Below are 19,310 nucleotides of genomic sequence, written 5' to 3' on the forward strand. Positions count from 1 at the left end.
CTATTTTCGTATTACTTTTCTTTTGGTATTTTACAACTTTACCCTATCTAAAACACAAAAGATCTTATATTTCTTATTATACAAGCACGACCGCAATTTTTTGTAACAACGAAGATCATCATATGTTATCATTTTAGGAAAGAGAAGAAACAAGTTTACTTGTAAGTAAAAATTTTAAGTTATAATCTCATAAATGGTAAGCAAGATACCGAATTATATTTCCATTTCTTATTAATACATCATTGTATTAGAAAATTGAGAAACTTTTGAATTTTGAAACCCATTTTTTTTCCTAAATAAAATTTCAATTAATCAAATGTTCCATAATGAAACAAGTTCAACTAATGACATGCCTTGATTTTAAAAAGGAAAGAGAAGAAAAATGTGTTAACCAAAAAATAAATAAAAGGGGAGACATGAATGGGAAATGACTAACATATAGGGGTAATAAAGGAAATGTGCGATTTATGAAGTCAGCAAATTTCACTTACATTTGCAGCTCATTTCGCATCGTTGTTCGAAAAATCCCAAACCCCCCCCCCCCCCCCCCCCCCCCCCCCCCCCCCCCCCCCCCGAGGCTCGAGAGAGAGAGAGAGAGAGAGAGAGAGAAACAAACTCGGGCACACTCAGTGAGTCAGAGCCCAGAAACAATAAAAACAGACAAACAAGAAGCTCCTCTTCCATCTCAACCTTGAATCTCACCCTTATCGACTCCATGAGGGAGGTGTCGTTGCCCTAAAACGATAGCGCCTGCTCTCTCCCACGAAAAGATGGCCCAAAAGCTCGAGCAGCAGCTCAGGGAGGTGGGATCGAAGCTCGAGACCCATCATTCTTCCAAAGACGCTCTCGTCAAGCTCTTAAAGGTTTTGCATTTCTCTAATTCCTTATTTTGTGTACCCAATTTCGCTTCTCTTCCAAGTTATTTCTCAAAAATTTCTCCTGTTTCGAGAAATTGACGCTCTGTAAAGTTTAGTTATTTTCTGTTTGGTTGCTAAGAAACCGGTGAAAAGAAAGCGAAAGCAAGTATTAGAAATTTTGAGTTCCGTTTACTATTTCTCTTTGCTAATTTCTTCCTTGACACTGAAATTCTCGGCTACTTGATATAAATTAACTAGTTCAATTAGGGTTTAATCACCAATGAGGAGATTAAACATAGTTAGCCTTAAGATTTCAAATTATACTTCTTTTTCGGATTTTAGGGATTCAACCGAGTGTTCAGAGTGAAATTTCTCTGTTTAGAAGTTTTAATTTTCTTAAATTTGAACAAGTTCTGGATAATTGCCCTGATTTAGGGTTAATATTCATGCCTTCGTGCTGTGTGGCTTTAGTGGTGGCTAGTTATGTCTGGAAGCGGCACATGTTTAGATGCGAAAGAAGTGAGTGGAAGAAACAAAATTGGGATTCCAAGTATTATATTCACTTGTGAGAATGCTCTAGATTTACTAGTGGGAAGATTCCAGAGTTTCTCGATAAACTGGGAAAAAGTACAGGACTGGCAATGAAGTTAAATTATTCTCATGATTTGTTAAATTTAAGCACTTCTGATAAATAAACAGTTTTGCTAATTGTTTTGCAATGTGCCAACTTTCAGTCCAAATGTGAAAGCAAATTGTACTCGATCTATGTGATAATTATTTCAGTGATCTAATGTAGTTAGAGGTTTGAACTTGGTAATATTGGAAACTGGAGAATGGCGTTGCACTTAAGAGGATCTTGATAGCTTTGTCAATAAGGTTTGCTCTCAAAATTATAGTTGCAGTGGCGCACTGGTGCTTGGTAAAGCTAGTGATGCAATTACAATGACTTTTGACTAAACGTTCTTTTATGTCTCATTGGAAATTTTATCCTGTGTTTGTGTACGGTTCTTTTAGTTTACTAAAAATTTGACTTTGTATATAGCTAGTAGTGGAACAGAAATATAGGTTCTTTATTCCAAATTGCAAAATGATTATAAGACTCATTGAAATTTCTATGTTATTTTGTATTTTCTCATGATGGTAAGAATAGATCTTTATGATTTTATTTTTTATGTTAAGCCATTGTTTTGCTAATTAATGTGTTGGAATTTTTGAGTTTTAAACGATACTCTAAACACTCTTCTAATAATCAGTATATGGATGCGTATAGTTGCTTGACTTGTGTACTTCACATGAAAAGTTAGGTTTAATTTATGCTTCTATTAATGATTATTTCCTTCCAACTTGCAGCAAGCTGCATCATGTCTTTCGGACTTGGATCAATCACCTCCAGCGTCTACGTTGGAGTCAATGCAGCCTTTACTTAATGCAATTGTCAAGCCAGAGCTGTTGAAGCATCAAGATAGAGACGTCAAGCTTCTAGTTGCAACCTGTATTTGTGAGATAACTCGAATTACTGCACCTGAAGCTCCTTATAGTGATGAAGTGCTAAAGGTGCATTTATTTTATTAAGTCAACTGGTTAAAGGATATACTGTGTTTTCATTTTGTCAATGTGTACTCTCAGTCTCAACTGATTGTTCCGGATGTCTTTGCAGGACATATTTCACTTGATCGTGGGAACTTTTAGTGGATTGAAAGATACGAGTGGTCCATCATTTGGTAGAAGAGTACTCATTTTGGAGACTCTTGCCAAATATAGGTCATGTGTTGTAATGTTAGATCTTGAATGTGATGATCTGGTGAATGAAATGTTCAGTACATTTTTTGCGGTTGCCAGGTTCGTTTTTTTTGTTTCTTTAAAATATTTGTACATGAGTTTGAGGAATATCTTGTTATCATATCCTCTATAGCATATGATCATCTCTCTAAGGTGCTCACTTCTTTTCCACTATATTTCATGAGTTAATTTACTTTGATTAAGTTACTTGAACTCTAATCTATGTTGCAATACATTTCCAAGATAATGTCTATAGATCAGTCTGATAATGGGCATCAATTGGTTGGTTATTTTTAAAAATAGCTTTCCTATAAAAGATGGAACAAGGATACAATACTCGAAACAAGAGAACCTTATCACATAAAATGTGAACCCTCTAATAGAAAGTTAACATGGGATACAGCTAGTAGCAAGATATGTTATCTGCTAAAAATGCCCTGGGAGGGGGGTGATTGTTGCTGTTCATTGGTTGACTGAATTTCTTTCTTCTTTCTAAATGTTTATTACCGAAGGTATATTTTCCGCTTCAATTTGATAATTAATGTTTCGAAGTTTGTCATATGCAGAGATGATCACCAAGAAACTGTTTTGTCATCGATGCAAACGATTATGATTGTGCTCTTAGAAGAGAGCGAGGAATTGCGAGATGATCTTTTGTTTATTGTATTGTCTATATTAGGTCGTAATAGAAGTGTAAGAATCTTCTCTATTTTTTGGTCTATTGAATTAATTTTGTAGTTTTTCTGGGTCAAGTTACATTGTGTGCTGACCTTGTGAAATTCAAACACTAGGATATCACTGTGGCTGCTAGGAGGCTTGCCATGAATGTTATAGAACAGTGCGCAGGAAAGCTTGAATCTGGCATTAAACAGTTTCTTATATCATCAATGTCAGGAGACAACAAGTCTGAGAATCATCAGATTGATTACCATGAAGTCATCTATGATGTATATCGATGTGCTCCCCAAATCTTATCAGGAATTGTCCCATACCTAACAGGAGAGTTACTGGTATATACTAATCCAATGTCCGGCATTTCGTCTCTTCATACTACCTGACATGGATATTTTTAGTTTGATGAATAAATTTAAAGTAAAATTTTGAACATGTGCAGACTGATCAGCTAGAAACTCGTTTAAAAGCGGTTAGTTTAGTTGGAGACCTATTTTCTCTGCCAGGATCTACCATCTCCAAAGCCTTTCAGCCAATCTTTTCAGAGTTCTTGAAGAGGTTGACTGATAGAGTTGTGGAGGTTCGCATGTTGGTCCTCCAACATGTCAAGAGCTGTATGCTGTCCAATCCTTTCAGAGCTGAAGCTCCCGAAATAATTTGTAAGTTCTTTGGAGCATTTGAGCTGCATGCTGTCAAATCCTTTCATATCTTACACCTGCTGATTTTGAGCTGGGTTAACGTTTTCTAGCTGCCCTCTGTGACCGGCTATTGGACTTCGAAGAAAAAGTTCGGAAGCAAGTTGTTGCTGTAGTTTATGATGTGGCATGTCATGCCCTGAATTCAATTCCTCTAGAAACTATAAAATTGGTTGCAGAGCGCCTTCGAGATAAATCTGTATATACACTTGTCCCTTTTATCTTCATTTGTGCCCATTTAGTTTATTTCTCCATTTTCTGTAATGCTCCATTTTCCCTTTCTTAGCTACTTGTTAAAACGTATACCATGGAGAGGCTAGCTGAGATATTCAGGGTTTATTGCGCAAAGTGCTCTGATGGTCCACTCCTATCCAGTGATTTTGATTGGATTCCTGGGAAGATTCTGAGATGTTTTTATGACAAAGATTTCAGGTAAGCCCTTCAGGGTTTTGGTTTTTTATAGGAAAGTTTGCGTGGTTCAATATATCATATACACACGCACACACACGCACATCTGTTATATATATTTTTCTGTTTCTATTGTACAGCATTAGCAGTTTGTGCTATTTGGAAAATGTTAGGAGGAACCAAGTAATGATAGGTTGTTCAAGATCTTGATGTATATTTAGTTCATCCCTGTTGTGAGATTTTTTATTTATTTATTTGTTTATATATTTATTAAGAAAATTCTGGCTCACCCCTCTGACCTTGTTTTTGTCAAATGGTTGATTTAGAGATCTATTAACTACTTTTCTATGTGATGATTTTGCTTTTTTTAACCGAAGTTCCTAGATTGAAATTGACTCTGGTTGTAATCTACTGATACTATGCATGGGTTGTCTATCACTTTTGTTGTTGAGATTCAGGTTTTGTCGACTGCAAGTGCAGAAACTCAAATTGTTTACAGTGAATGGTCATGATTGTATTGATGAGCAACACATTAGATTTGTTGTCTATTGGTAGCTTTCATAATATTTTATATTTTGAGGTTTTTCCACCTGCTACCCTCTTTTTGAGTCTGAATGTTTAGCATTAATTTTTGAGCACTTCAATTTTGCAGATCAGATACAATTGAAAATGTTCTCTGTGAGTCTCTGTTCCCTCCAAATTTTTTCGTCAAAGATAAAGTTAAACATTGGGTCAGAGTCTTATCAGGATTTGATAAAGTTGAGGTGAAGGCTCTTGAGAAGATTCTAGAGCAGAAACAAAGGTATGTTGTCAACGCTTGGATTCGATACCGAGTGACGACTTTCAAAAGTCCTCTCAACTTTTTGATCCTGGTATTTGATGATTTGTAAACTGATTTTCAGGGGATTTCTTCTTGGATTGCAGGTTACAACAAGAGATGCAGAAGTATCTGGCACTTAGGCAGATGCATCAGGTTAGCAAATGCTCCGAGTTTGAACTGTGAAATGTCATATGATGTCCCAAGCAAAGTGACTGGTTGTGATTCAAATGCAGGATGGTGATGCTCCTGAGGTCCAAAAAAAAATTCTCTACTGTTTTCGTGTAATGTCACGGTTGTTTGCTGACCCTGTTAAGGCTGAAGAGGGTTTTCAATTTCTTGATCAACTGAAAGATGTAAACATCTGGAAGATTTTAACAAATCTTATTGATCCAAACACTGGCTCCCAGCAAGCTTGCACTTTACGGGTAAGGAGTAACTCACGAATATAATTGTATTGTAGTTTGTTCTTTAATGATAAAAACCAGCAAATATGGTTTGCACTAGTAAGGCAACCCATATCTGAAATCAAAGGCCTCATGCTTTACTCTCATGCTGCCATTGCATCAACATAAAGGGTGTCAGTCTCACTACATTTGACATCTATAATTGTTACACCAACAACTGTAGCTAGTCAATACCCCCACCTCCAGCAGGGCCAAAACACACACACAAAGACAACTAATTTTCTGATTGCTACCTATATGTATTAAACTTCCTATCATATCCTACCTTCATCAGCGCTTGTCTATCCTCAACTCGTAACTTTACAATTCTATGATTAGTTGAGTTTGGAATACTAAACCTGAGTAGCCTAGTATAAGATATGATTTCTGACCCTAATGTTCTCTCAGTTTTCTTATTTTGTAGTAGGACATGGAAACTGCACGTCGATATTGTATTTAAATTGATATTCATCCAAACGTTCCTTATTTGCAGGATGATTTGCTTAGGATTCTGGGTGAAAAACACCGACTGTATGAATTTCTTAGCACTCTCTCAGTGAAGTGTTCTTATCTACTTTTCAACAAAGAGCATGTGAAGGAAATTCTTCTGGAGATTCTTGTACACAAATCTACTGCAGATATGAAATATGTGCAATCTTGCATGAATATTTTGGCAGTAAGGATACAATTCTTACTATCTCTTTTGTAGATAAATATGTAAAATGTTTGCTCTGATTACTATCTGCTCAAGTTAGTAAACCACACTTTTCCCCAGACCTGTGGATTGACAGCTATGTCCCATACTTGTGCGTACTTTTGCTTTCTAGTATGTTTATGTTGTCTGTCAGGGTCAAAATTCTTTATCATTGAGATTGGAGGTTCTTACAATGGTATTATCTTTGGCCTAATATATGATAGTTAGCAAGAGTTTCCGGTTTCATTCTCCCAAAATTTAATGTTATTTGAGCATTTTCAAGTCTAAATTTCGAATTCTTCTGTAATGTATTTTCAGATTCTTGCACGCTTTAGTCCATTATTACTCAGTGGGACAGGAGAAGAACTAGCAAATTTGCTTAACGACGATGATGAAACAATAAAAGAAGGGGTTCTGAATATTTTAGCTAAGGCTGGTGGTACCATCCGGGAGCATCTTGCAGTGTCATCAAGGTTCACCTGTTGGAATTTTAAACTATTACGCTATTCCCCTTGTATTGCTCATTGTTGTCCTATATTTATCTTGTATTTATCTTGCAGTTCCATAGACCTTGTATTGGAAAGGTTGTGTTTGGAGGGCAGTCGAAGACAGGCAAAGTATGCTGTACATGCCCTTGCAGCAATAACAAAGGACGATGGACTTAAATCACTCTCTGTTTTATACAAGGTTTAAGATTAGGGTTACTTTATGTGCACAATTATATCCTCTTAAGTTGTATAATAGTAAGATAATGTGAGCAGTTGGGAAGTTGATATTTCTCAATTTGCAGAGCCTTGTGGATATGTTGGAGGAGAAGACACATTTGCCTACTGTACTACAATCTTTGGGGTGTATAGCTCAGACTGCAATGCCAGTTTTTGAAACTAGAGAGAAGGAAATTGAAGAGTTTATAGTTGAAAAGATCCTAAAGTGCAATAATGTATGCCTCTCTAATTCACTGCACTTGTGATATATCTTGAATTTAATGACATGTTGATAAATTGTTTTCTGGCATATGGATGCTTTACTTTTCAGAAATCAGACAACAATAAAAATGCATCTTGGGATGACAAAAGTGAGCTTTGTTTGCTAAAGGTTGGTCAATTATGAGAGATTTTTTTTTAATTTTTGTTTACCGTATAGAACTGTGTGGGTTTAATTTCATCGTTCATATTTTATCCTCCAGAAGGAATTAGGTAACTTGTCCAGGATATAATAGTGTAAACAGTGACCCCTTTGATGCAATACCTTTTTGCATGCTCCTTATACATGGGGTTGCTCTTTCATTTTTTTTTTCTTTTTTTTGAATTGTAGATATACGGGATAAAGACATTAGTGAAAAGTTATTTGCCTGTCAAAGATGCTCATGTTCGCTCTGGCATTGATGGTCTGCTGGAAATCTTAAGAAACACACTTTCTTGTGGAGAAATATCAAAAGACATAGAAACAAGGTAAGTTCAAAATTGTACATTTCCTGGTTCTGGTTGAATCAGTTTGATCAATCTACTTCAGTTCGTTGTCTGTAATATTATATGAGGCATCAAATTTCATGTAAAGTTTTTGTGATTTACAGTTCAGTTGACAAGGCGCATTTGAGGCTTGCTTCTGCAAAGGCGGTTCTTCGTCTGTCCAAGCACTGGAATCATAAGATACCTGTTGATATCTTCTACTTAACCTTGAAGACTTCGGAGGTGGAGTTTTTCCTCATAATATTTTCTGTATTACTTGCTGTATTTTTGTTTTTGTTCTGTTTTTCGTAGTACAAGTACTTGATTGTCATATTCATACAACTAGATGTCTTTTGTTTGTCTTTATTAATTTGTTTATTATTTTTGGTCTTGTAGATTAGTTTCCCTCAAGCTAAGAAAATTTTCCTGAACAAAGTTCATCAATACATAAAGGACCGGCTTTTAGATGGAAAATATGCTTGTGCATTCTTTTTTAACACATCTGGATCAAAGTCAGTGGAGTTTCAAGAGGTATCGATACTAGGGTTGATTCATTCAGATTAATTATCCTTGTTTTAGCGTGTTTATTGGCTGAAGTTTGTACTTTGTTTGTAATGGCAGGAGAAACAGAATCTCGCAGACATTATTCAAATGTATCACCAAACAAAGGCACGGCATCTCTCTGTGCAGCAATCTGATGCTAATTCATTGACTGCTTATCCGGAGTACATCCTACCATACTTAGTTCATGCCCTTGCACATCATTCTTGTCCTAATATCGATGAATGCAAGGATGTGAAAGCATTTGAGCCGATATACCGGTACTTTATCCTGACTTAGATGAATTTATAGATACTTTCTATATGAAACCAGAGCTGAAATGATTGAGAAAATGAGGTGGAATTATTCTATATCTGTAGTTAAATAATCTCTTGCCATTATTTTATTGTTAATGCTCATTCTCACCAAGTTGTCATTTTCTGTATTTGACAGGCAATTGCACTTATTTCTGTCTATGTTGGTGCATAGAGATGATGATGTCAAGTCAGAATCTAGTAGCAACGTTGAAAAGGAGGACATTTCTGCCATAATCTCTATCTTTCAAAGTATCAAGTGCTCTGAAGATATATATGATGCAACAAAGTCAAAGGTTGAGTGTTAAACTTATTGTTGATATTCAATCATCGACCCCTTCCCCTGTTTCAAGCTTACTTATGGGATACTTTGAAATATGCAGAATTCACATGGTATTTGTGACCTTGGGCTGTCAGTTACCAAGCTCTTATCCCCAAAGGAGAATGATTTACAAGGATTGCCTGCATCAATTCCTCTGCCTTCAATGTTGTACAAACCATATGAGAAGAAAGAAGGAGATGACTCTGTGGTAAGGGTTCTCTTTTCCTTTTTAAGTCTTTTGCTGGATAAGGCAGGTAATGATCAAGAGCAGGTGCCTTGCCTATGTGTTGGGCATGCGGTGATAGACTTTAGTTTCAGGAATGAGAGATTAAACCCACATTTTAGACTTGAAAGTGGACTATTTCTTGCTTATGTACAAGAGTTGAGAACTCAAAACAAAATGACTTAAAAAGAAGAAAAGAAAAAAAAACTTAATCATTTTACAGAATGAGTCACTTTCCATAATATGTGAATGACCCAGCCTGATTAAGATAGTCTAAAGCTTTGTGCTATACTACTTGAGTTAAACCAACATTAAGTTTTTCTTGAAATATTTGGCTATTTTTGGTCATATGCTCAATTTTTATTATATCAATTTAATGCTTGTTTTTGATAGGCCAGCGAAGGGCAAACGTGGTTGGCCGATGACAGTGTGCTGACTCACTTTGAATCTCTTAAGTTAGAGTCTAGTGAAACGGTATGTTATGATACCGAAGAACACTTGCACTTTCTTGAAATATGCTGTGATATTTGGTACATTGACCTTTTAGTAACTGGTGCACTGTTTCTTTCATCACAACAGGGAGTTTCAGAGATTGCTGAAGATGAGCTTCTGAAAGATGGTGAAAGAGATGGAGGTGAAGTGCCTTTGGGAAAAATTATAAAGCGCTTAAGATCTCAAAATTCCAAGGCTAAAAAGGCGAAAAAGAACAAGGCATCATCAGCTGATGCAGAGAATGCTGAAAATAGTGTTGATATATTGAAAATGGTCAGGGATATAAATTTGGATAATTTGGAAAAACCTTCTAAGTTTGAGTCAAGCAATGGTCATGGAAATCTTCCAAGCAAGAAATCAAGAATGGATCTAAAGCACGAAAAGGAAAACAAAAGAAAATGTACTGAGGCAACATCCGTCCCTGTTCCTAAACGTAGGAGGTCATCATCCACTCACAGTGCCTTCAGATCACCTAGAAGCACTTCCAAGTCTCCTCTAAGTGCTTCACTAGACGATGTAGACAATGTAAGAATTCTATCATTCAATCCATCTGCATGAATGCTATGATTCAGCCCAGCTCTGAAAATAAAATGTCTATGCAGAGAAAACTGTTTCAAGGCACCGAGTCAGATTTGTTGGTTTCATGCTTCCGGAAGAATGCTACCTCTTCGTCACAACGTAAAGGCAGAGCCTCTGACCGTGGTCATAATGATGAGGCAAATGAAGTTGGAGAAGCCAGTGACCGTGAAGTGAGTTGGCTTCAACTTTTTTTTATTAAAAATGCATAACGTCATGGTTCTGTTAGCTGTTCAACATCAAACTTATGTTCTACCTTTATTGCAGGAGCCTAATGTACTGAAAGCTGACAAGGATGACCCAAATAATGATCTCAACTCTCCTGCAGGATCCATCAAGAAGCGGAAAAGAAAGAGTATTGCTGGTTTGGCAAAGGTAAGTTGATTTACAACTTCCAATCCTACATCACAGTGGTGACGTCATTAAAACTGGCACATCTCCCTTTATTGTATCATTAGTATGTCGTTTCTGAACTGATGCAGTTTTCTATTTTCATCCTTAGTGCAAATTCAAGGAAAGTGGAAAAGATGTCGAAGACTTGATTGGTTGCAGAATAAAAGTTTGGTGGCCAATGGATAAGCGGTGAGTGCTCTAAAAGATAATATGCAGACACGACATGTAGATTGAAGCTTTCCTTTTTGCTGTTTATTATACCCTAAAACTTTCCCTTTCATTTCTAATTTCCGTCTTACATTAAGCAACTGCAACTATATGATTATGAACTAGTTTATAAGTAAGAACTAGTACATAAGTAAGCACTAGAATACTTATTTGGCTCAATTTAAAATCTACAGATTTTATGAAGGCACAGTGAAGTCATTTGATACGTTAAAGAGGAAGCATGTGGTAAGCTGCTCTTTCTTTCCCCTATCATCTTTTGGATGTATGGATTACCTGTTGTAAATGTGCATTTCAAATAATTTTCACTTGTTTATGTCATACGGAAGATACTATATGAGGATGGAGATGTAGAAGTGCTTCGGTTAGAAAAGGAACGGTGGGAGCTCATTGACAAAGGTCGCAAGCCCACAAAGGTGTGAAGTTTTTATCAAAATTCTCTCTCTAGCTGATAGCGTTCTGCACTTCTACTTTACATTTCCAGTAAAGCAACAGATCCTGACATAATTATGACACATGACACGTTTCCTCATTTGCAGAAGTTAAATTCGTCAAAGAAATCCCCCTCAAAAGAAGTGTAAGTATGGTCTTTCTGATGCAAGCGTGTAGGTTATTTGGTCTTCAAAGTGATTTGCAAAATGTTTCTGGGGAATCTTTGTTAGCATTGAATGCGATAGTGGTGTTGATGTCTATGGTATGCCATTTTCATTTTCTTCAATTTTATCATTACAGGTCCCCTGGTCAAAAGAATAAGCGCGCAGGTGGTTCGCATGAGAACAAAAAACCAATTAAAACGTGAGTGAAGTTTGCATCCCTTGCTTATTTGTCTGATTCTTTTTCTTAATAATGAAAATTGTAAACGTGATTGGTCTCTGATTTTCTAGAGTTAAAAGGAAAAGAACACCAAAGAAAAACTCGGGCGGGAAGAAGGGCGTATCAAAAAGAAATCATTGGGGAAGTAGGGACAAAGATAGTTCTGAAGTTTCGAATGATGAGCCCACCCTTACATCTAAAGTTGAAGAAATGGACTCAGGTAAGATTTCTCATCATTTTTCATCTTGATGCCATAGTGCTTTTGGCATATGATATATCAATTTGTTATGGCAATGACATTCGATGCGATGGTGTGGGTAAACCTGTAAGAATTCTGACATGTAATCAAATGTAACGAGTCCACGTTTTGTTTGCGTATCTATTTTGTATGGCTGATGCATGTGAACTTCCCAGCCAGGCGGCCACTAGGAAGATATTTTTCTTGGCTTGTCTGAAAACAATTTCTTTTGCAGGTAGTTCAGAAGAGAATGCTGAAAATGTGGATGAGAACGTGACAGATGAGGGGGAATCTGACGTGGAAGTGAAATCTGTTTCTGAAGGAAAACGGTTAAAAGATGCAGAAGAAAGTCCACATCATACCGAGGAATCTGCTGAAGAGAAACCTGGTTCCAAAGGGAGCCCTGCTGAAGACATGGACACTATCCCACAAGATGCAGAAAATGGAAATGAGGATATGCAACACTCAGAAGAGAAAGAAGCAGATGAACTAAGTGGAGGGTCAAGAGAGGTTAACGAGGAAGATCCGTCAGATTCTGAAGGGATTCAAGAAAAAGATGATATTTCTGGCAGTTCCTTGAAACAGGGGAAATCCCATGTAGAGCCTTCAAGTCTTTCTGATGCTGGGGATGACGAACTTTCTGATGATGAGCCTCTTGTACTCGCCTCCAGCCTTGCTTTTTAACATGAAGAATTTAGTGGATTTAAAGTTAAATTCTAGGTTTTAATTTTGTTTTTCTTGTGTGCCATGGATGCAGAGCAAGTGGACGCAACGAGTAGTGAGAAAAGGTTCAAAGCCAGTGGGATAAGTGGTTGAGCCACTTTGTACGGCTTTACCTTGGCTTGGCTGCAGGGCTGTGTGTAATCTGTGCTGTTTCCATTAGGCGTGGGCGGTGAAAGAAGAAGAATGAAGAATGAAGAAGGGTGGCCGGCAACATTCATGTAGAATGTAAAAATGACAGCGTAGGCATGTAATATCCATCCCACTGACTGTAGGTGAAGAAGTGTTAAAAAGCTTGTAACATTTTGGGCATCATTTAGCAAGTGACAGCACGGACGGACTGTACGTACTAGACTTGGTAGTGGTTAGCTGATAGATTTTGACATGGGATTCATGGGCTCTAGTCTAGTCTAGTCTAGTCTAGTCGACGCTAGTTTACCGCCACGATTTGTGTTTTAATGTCCCTGACATGTACAGTAGGGTTTTATACGTGGGATAATTGTTGGTTCTGTTTGTGTTATTCTTGCTTGAATCCTAATAACACCCGTGGAAGTGATAATTGGAGAGTTATATTTTGTGCATTTGCTGCTTCTCGAGCAGTTAATTACCTGTTGTCGTTGTTGATGGGTTTCACGTGGGCGTAGGTGGATTCATTTTTTCTGATGAGGTTTGGTTGCAGAGTTGGAGATTGGTGAGACAGCGCAGAGCCTCGGGCAATTCAGCTGGGAAAATATTTGCAGTTGAGATTTTTGGTCAAAGTAACGTATCTTTGCAGTGGCCAAAGAAAGAGTCAAAGACTAAAGAGCATTGCAGTAATAATAGACTAAGCCTTGATTAAACTAATCTAATCTTAATATCTTTGTTTCTTGTGATGCACGTGCAATTGTGGATCGGAGAGGAGGGTTCACAACTTCACATGCACATGGGCATGCAAATTCTCTGTTGAACCATGTAAATTCTTGACCAACTCTACTCGCCCATTCACACCTGTCTACTAGTTTAATACTGCCGTCACCGCCACTCCCAACCAAATGTTATTTTCTTTTCCCAAGAACACGATAATTTATTTTCTTGTATTTATCTCAATTACAATAATAAAGATTTAAACTTCAGCAGAGAAAAATGGGGGAAAATACGAGAAATAGAAATTTCGAAAGATAAATACTGAGTCAAGAGTCAGCTCATCGGACGGTCTCCACTCGTCAATCGGATTAGAGCAGGTGTTGCTTGAAAGGCACGTGCCTGCGTTAATCCAGTGGGCGTCCGAGTGCCTAAGTTTGGCGGTGAATAAAGGCAGAGGGAAAGTGGGGGAGGGCCATAAAGTCCAATTCCAAGAAATAATTGGGAGAATTCGATATTAGTTCTCCTTGTAAATCCTTGAAAAATAAATCTCTCCTGCCTGAGTGCCTGGTAAGTCAAGTGCTGTTACGTGACTCTCCTTCTTTCTTTCTTTCTGTCTCTCTGTCTTTGGTTTTTGCTTTTCACGATATGCTTCTAAGCTACTGCACCTGTTCCCAGATATGATCCTACATATTAATTATTTTTCTTTTCTTTTTCTTTTTTTAGTTTAGTTTGTTGAGTGAGTGAGTGGTGGCTAATGGCTATTCTTTTCTTGCAATTTTTTGGTTTTGCTGCCTTTGAGTTTCTTGGTAATAATATCGATATAAAATATGAGATAGATTATCTGGTTAATCTGGTTATTGGTTGCTAAATCTAGCTTCTTTTTTCCTCTTCTGTTTTTAATTTTCTGCATCGTCTCCGTCTTTTATTTTCACACACAAGTCAAGTGATTTATACGTATATTATTTATGGGTTTTATTTTATGTGATCGATCTAAGATATTCTCGAATAATCACACAATTTTTCTCTAGTCCAAACCCTTTTGCATTACCTTAAATTAAATAAATTGTCAAGCCAATGTTATGTGGAATTGTTAGTAACTGCGCCTTTTCGTTCACTGAGTTTTTGTCCTTCTTCTTTCACAAATATTCTGTGAGGTTCCGTGGAAATTGTTTGCATTTTGTAAATGTTTTGGTTGAATGCCCTCTGGATGGATGAATGCTGGGTTTCTTTTAAGGTTGGGTTGGGTACTTGGGAAGTGCAAAAGAGCATAATTAAGTAATATTCATTGCGTGGTGGTGTTCTCGTGCATTTTCTTTTCAAACTTGAAGGGGTTAAATATGTCTGAGTCATGTGCAGAAGTTGGCAAATTTCTGGAAAGTGGAAAGGAAGTATGGCAGATTCATTGGGTTTGATAAAAGTTACAGTCGTGCAAGGGAAAAGACTGGTCGTCCGGGATTTCACGAGCAGCGACCCTTATGTTGTTGTCAAGTTGGGCAATCAGGTAACGAATTTGCTGTCCTTCTTCTTTCTCAACTGTTTTTATGAAGATCGTAGTTATGCTTTAATACTATGCAACCCCGCACGCGCGGAGACACAGATCCTTGTTCACAGACACACGGGATTTTCAGGAACTTCACTCTGAGCTGAAGTGCATTGGATTGTCTTCAGGGGAATTTGTGTAGCTGTCCTCATAGGCTTCCTTGATAAAGACCTGTCTTTATATTCCAGGGAGGATGAGTGTCAGTTTCCCTTTTAACTGACATTGGATCAAATTTCCTACAAAGGATGTTGAATGAAGGCAAAGTTATCTTCAATGCTTAATGAACTAGATCAAAAGATTCTGTTGATATGATTACGATAACGAAAGGGCTACCTCGCTTCTTTATTGTTTAGCCCTTCAACTGGAAAGATGTTAGTTTTACAAACTGACTGAGAAACTTTGATATTTCACCCAGTCTTTACTGTAGCCAGAATAATATTTGAAACTCGATGCATGATTCCTTCTTATAGTTTTTCAAGAGATCAAATTACTGAAATTGATGGTATTAAGGAGATTGTGCTTTGTTCTTCAGAAATAAACACATGCTAATATTATACTTGTTTTTCAATCACTCACACTTGAGTGATCTGCAGAATTGGAGTATCCTATTGTCTATGCTTCAAATTTCATGTATTGGGTTTTCATAGTTCAGGCATAACTCTAGATTAGAATATCATTTCAGCGTTTCTTTGAGGGGCCTGTTTGTAAACAGGCTTATAGTATCTTACATATTAATTACTTTGGATGTGAATAAAGTTGTTTTACAATAAAAGTTTGAACCTGGAAGCGGCTCGTTAATATTATCTGCACCAGGTGGCAAAAACCAAGGTTATCAACAGTTGCCTCAATCCAGTTTGGAATGAAGAGCTAAGCTTCTTCCTTAAGGAGCCTATTGGAGATCTAAGTTTGGTAAGTTAGGCATTTGAATTTGATGGTAGCCAGTTCTTCTGATGAGCTTAATAGATTATGTTATGTTGTTTGGTAGAAGCCTGTGTTTTACCAAAATTAGACCATTAATTTTCCTTAATTTGTATGTATTTCGTTGTTTCAGTTTTGGTTTGAGTCCAGTTCATTTGTTTTCTATTTTTCAGGTTTTATAATGTTCACTGTTGTTTTAAAATCAACATTCCCGAGTAATTTGCTAGTGATTGATTATATAATTGGTGAAAATAACTTTGGAAATATTATTGCCATTACTACTCTTTTAGGCTTGTACGACATATGACTGAAGTGATTTTTCCATAGGAAGTGTTCGACAAAGACTTTCTGAAGACGGATGATAAGATGGGACATGCTCACCTCAGCCTTCAGCCTATAGTCTCCGCTGCTAGATTGAGACAGATTTTGCGTGTTTCTTCTGGTGAGACAACATTAAGGAAGGTTGTCCCAGACGGTGAAAACTGCCTAGTTAGGGAAAGCTCCATCACAAGTGTAGACGGTGAGGTGGTGCAGAGTGTTTGGTTGAGGCTTTGTGATGTTGAGTCAGGGGAAATCGAGCTGAAAATCAAGTTACCTAATGCGCCGGTTGCGCAGTGCGGAAGTTAGGGTTGGCTTAGGTGTAGACCTCTAAGAAAGGGGAGAAGAATTGAATCTTTATAGCATGGTCATTTTCTGTTGCAACTCCTCTAGGAATGCCAAGGAGATTGACAATGTAGTGGTATGAATTTGTACTAGCTCAAGGGGGAGTGGGTTGTTTCAACTTCTGAAGACTCGTTAATTTGGAATCCTGTGCATGTATGAATGTATTGTAGGTTTTATGGATAATGGTGTTATCCAATTCTTCTTTAATTATGTAGAAACTCAATTTTTCATTGTTTACTCGACTGATCTGAAAAAACTATTGCAAATGCAAATGTGAGATCAGGCCAGTTGCTCAAGATAGTATACTCGTCTCTTCGTTCGGGTTCGAATCCACTCCTCTAATATAGAGTAGTATATAGTATAGTTTTGTGAAGAAGATAACATAGAAGAGTTCAGAATTTATTATTATTATTATTATTATTCTTTGTAGTGAAAATATTGTTGTTTTGTGACGAAGTAAAAAAGAAAAAAAAGTAGAATAGTTTTGAAGACCTAACCCCAATAAGTTGAAGGAACACGTTTGGCCCGTTTAAGTAACTCCAAAAGGTTTCGCCCATTCCATATGGCCCTCTATCATATTAATAAGGGATGTCGTATTTGGGATTGGCGCGTAAATCGTAGTCGATGAGTTTGAGGAGGCTGAAAGTGACGGTGGGTGAACCGGCGAGCCCAAACCCTAACGTCGACGGTGACGATACCATCAAGGCCAAAAGGCAGACGGTGGGTCTGGGCAATGGAAGCGAAGTTGTGTTCATACCAAGACTGATAAGCTTCGATCAGGCTTGGAAATGGTTCGATTACCTCGACACCCAAATCGCTTGGACCCGACCCACCATTCGTGTCTTCGGCCGCTCCTGCCTCCAGGTTTCTCTCTCTCCCTCTCTCTCTCATGTGTTTTGCGTATAAATATGCCTTCTTTCTTCTAACAATTATGTTATCTTGGTATTGTGGATTGTTCAATTCTTGTTGCAAGATGATTAATGTGGGAATTTATGATGGTTTGCAATACGGTGGGAATGCTGTTTGGAAGTTGGGTTAAATACTGTTTATGATTCTATATGCCTTGAGGAAGGGTTGATCGAATTGAAATTTGGACCCAATTAGTTTGTTGGTAATTTGGTTTGCAGCCTAGAGATACATGTTATGTAGCAAGCCCAGGACTTCCCCAGTTGGTTTACAGCGGGTACCAGCCTCGTGCCTATTCATGGGATGATCATCCTCCGCTTAAACAAATCTTAGAAGCGGTAATACGATTCATTATCATAATAAATCCCACCATTATGGTACCGTGGCTCATCATGTGTTCGTTTACCTTGCTTAGGTCCATAAAGCTCTTCCTGGAAGCAGTTTTAATAGCTTGCTCTTGAATAGGTATAAAGGTGGTAATGACTATGTTGGCTGGCATTCTGATGATGAGAAGCTTTATGGTTCTACTCCTGAAATTGCATCCTTAACCCTTGGATGTGACCGTGAATTCTTCTTGAAGAAGAAGAAACCCAGTAAAACAGTCCAAGGTATGATCAACTGTTTTCTCAATTTGTTACTTAACCTAGTTTTCATTGTTTTTGTTATGGTTTGTTCATTTCGTAGGGACTGTTGACAGTTAACTACACATATAGCCACAAAAGTATTATCCGCAGCAGCTTTCCATATGCACGACTAGAAGCCTAGGACCCATTTGAATAACTGTCACCGTAATTTTTATGAAATAACATAAAACTTGTGGTGTAAATGCCAGAGAGAAGAGACGAGCAAGAACCTGCTAGTAAGCGCATAAAGAGGAATCATGCTGATCAGCACTCTTTCATGCTTAAGCATGGATCACTTTTGGTGATGAGAGGTTACACTCAAAGGGATTGGATGCACTCGGTGCCTAAGCGGTCAAAAGTAGAGGCAACTCGTATTAACCTCACCTTCAGGTGTGTTGTCAGACTGATTATAGCCTATTATAGGATTAAAAGGAGAGTATTTGTTCATCTTGCTCTTTCTTTTATGCATTTGATGCAGAAATGTTGTTGAAGAACCTGGTGCAACTGCGGCTATGTAACTTCACCACATCGGTGCTTTGTCCTAAAGGAAGAATGTAGAGCTGATTTCTTGGTCTTTTTGTTCTTTTGGGGCCTTGTATGTTGGTTGGTTGTGAAGGTTGTGGATGTCTTGTCTGTACCAGTTCAGTTGGTATGTGCTCGTATGTATGTTATATTTCTTTGGGGTAAAACAGGATTTACAATTCTCTGTTAATTGCTTGGCTGGTAAGGTCCTTTGCCCTTGTGAGTGAAAGAGTGCGGTAGATAAAGCTTGTTATGAGTCTTGTTGTAGTGTGAGAGTGCTGATATATCTTGAAGCAGGTACCATTGGGTTCTATATGTCAGACGTTTTGACTCTGGAGTTCCTATTTGACCTCTCTTCTAATTTAAGTGCAAATGAAAATGTCAAAATCAGCGTGACCAAATAAATAGAGGAGGAAGGATTGACATATTCATGTTTGATTGATGCGTTTCCAAGTATTTCAGAGATGAAGCAGTGCAATGCTATTAGTTTTAGTTGTGGGGTGCCTAACATCACTGCATGATCTCGACTGCAATAATTTGTCTGTAAATTTCTGGTTTTTTTCTTTCGCTCGAGTGTAAATTTCTAATCCAATCTTAATATAATCTAATGATTATTGATAGAA

The 19,310-nt window shown here is 37.5% G+C and overlaps 3 protein-coding genes across 4 annotated transcripts; all 3 read left to right on the forward strand.

The window, feature by feature from the left end:
- Positions 1-572: 572 nt before the first annotated feature.
- LOC137727856 (sister chromatid cohesion protein PDS5 homolog A) lies at positions 573-13,253 on the forward strand. Its single transcript, XM_068466690.1, has 34 exons — positions 573-863; positions 2,208-2,411; positions 2,515-2,696; positions 3,203-3,329; positions 3,428-3,646; positions 3,751-3,967; positions 4,057-4,202; positions 4,290-4,435; positions 5,064-5,213; positions 5,336-5,384; positions 5,465-5,656; positions 6,168-6,350; positions 6,687-6,841; positions 6,929-7,055; positions 7,159-7,308; positions 7,404-7,463; positions 7,683-7,819; positions 7,942-8,059; positions 8,213-8,347; positions 8,438-8,637; positions 8,810-8,966; positions 9,054-9,200; positions 9,609-9,689; positions 9,795-10,232; positions 10,310-10,456; positions 10,551-10,658; positions 10,786-10,865; positions 11,078-11,129; positions 11,231-11,317; positions 11,441-11,478; positions 11,634-11,696; positions 11,786-11,934; positions 12,188-12,609; positions 12,710-13,253. Exons 1-34 carry the CDS (start codon positions 771-773, stop codon positions 12,758-12,760), a joined length of 5,010 nt encoding a protein of 1,669 aa, XP_068322791.1. The 5' UTR covers positions 573-770; the 3' UTR covers positions 12,761-13,253.
- A 718-nt stretch (positions 13,254-13,971) lies between these two features.
- Positions 13,972-16,932, forward strand: LOC137727308 (protein C2-DOMAIN ABA-RELATED 11-like). Of its 2 annotated transcripts, XM_068466174.1 has the most exons (4): positions 13,972-14,082; positions 14,872-15,016; positions 15,869-15,964; positions 16,301-16,932. In XM_068466174.1, exons 2-4 carry the CDS (start codon positions 14,906-14,908, stop codon positions 16,598-16,600), a joined length of 507 nt encoding a protein of 168 aa, XP_068322275.1. In that variant the 5' UTR covers positions 13,972-14,082; positions 14,872-14,905; the 3' UTR covers positions 16,601-16,932. The 2 variants fall into 2 exon arrangements, with proteins under 2 accessions (XP_068322275.1, XP_068322274.1); XM_068466173.1 differs by lacking the exon at positions 13,972-14,082 and having other exon boundaries at positions 14,098-15,016.
- A 298-nt stretch (positions 16,933-17,230) lies between these two features.
- Positions 17,231-19,002, forward strand: LOC137727310 (DNA oxidative demethylase ALKBH2). The gene is made up of 5 exons (XM_068466177.1): positions 17,231-17,500; positions 17,764-17,880; positions 17,958-18,150; positions 18,375-18,555; positions 18,644-19,002. Exons 1-5 carry the CDS (start codon positions 17,261-17,263, stop codon positions 18,681-18,683), a joined length of 771 nt encoding a protein of 256 aa, XP_068322278.1. The 5' UTR covers positions 17,231-17,260; the 3' UTR covers positions 18,684-19,002.
- Positions 19,003-19,310: the final 308 nt, after the last annotated feature.

This window comes from Pyrus communis, chromosome 3, assembly GCF_963583255.1.
Source record: "Pyrus communis chromosome 3, drPyrComm1.1, whole genome shotgun sequence".
Taxonomy (NCBI): domain Eukaryota; kingdom Viridiplantae; phylum Streptophyta; class Magnoliopsida; order Rosales; family Rosaceae; genus Pyrus; species Pyrus communis.

Bases quoted from the DNA above. Each gene is read 5' to 3' on its own strand.
- LOC137727310 (XM_068466177.1), top strand. From the start codon at position 17,261: ATGAGTTTGAGGAGGCTGAAAGTGACGGTGGGTGAACCGGCGAGCCCA. The intron at 17,881-17,957 runs GTAATACGATTC...TACCTTGCTTAG, and splicing joins TTAAACAAATCTTAGAAGCG to GTCCATAAAGCTCTTCCTGG. The intron at 18,151-18,374 runs GTATGATCAACT...TGTAAATGCCAG, and splicing joins ACCCAGTAAAACAGTCCAAG to AGAGAAGAGACGAGCAAGAA.
- LOC137727856 (XM_068466690.1), top strand. From the start codon at position 771: ATGGCCCAAAAGCTCGAGCAGCAGCTCAGGGAGGTGGGATCGAAGCTC. The intron at 4,203-4,289 runs GTATATACACTT...TCCCTTTCTTAG, and splicing joins AGCGCCTTCGAGATAAATCT to CTACTTGTTAAAACGTATAC. The intron at 11,130-11,230 runs GTAAGCTGCTCT...GTCATACGGAAG, and splicing joins CGTTAAAGAGGAAGCATGTG to ATACTATATGAGGATGGAGA.
- LOC137727308 (XM_068466173.1), top strand. From the start codon at position 14,864: ATGTGCAGAAGTTGGCAAATTTCTGGAAAGTGGAAAGGAAGTATGGCA. The intron at 15,017-15,868 runs GTAACGAATTTG...TATCTGCACCAG, and splicing joins TTGTCAAGTTGGGCAATCAG to GTGGCAAAAACCAAGGTTAT. The intron at 15,965-16,300 runs GTAAGTTAGGCA...ATTTTTCCATAG, and splicing joins CTATTGGAGATCTAAGTTTG to GAAGTGTTCGACAAAGACTT.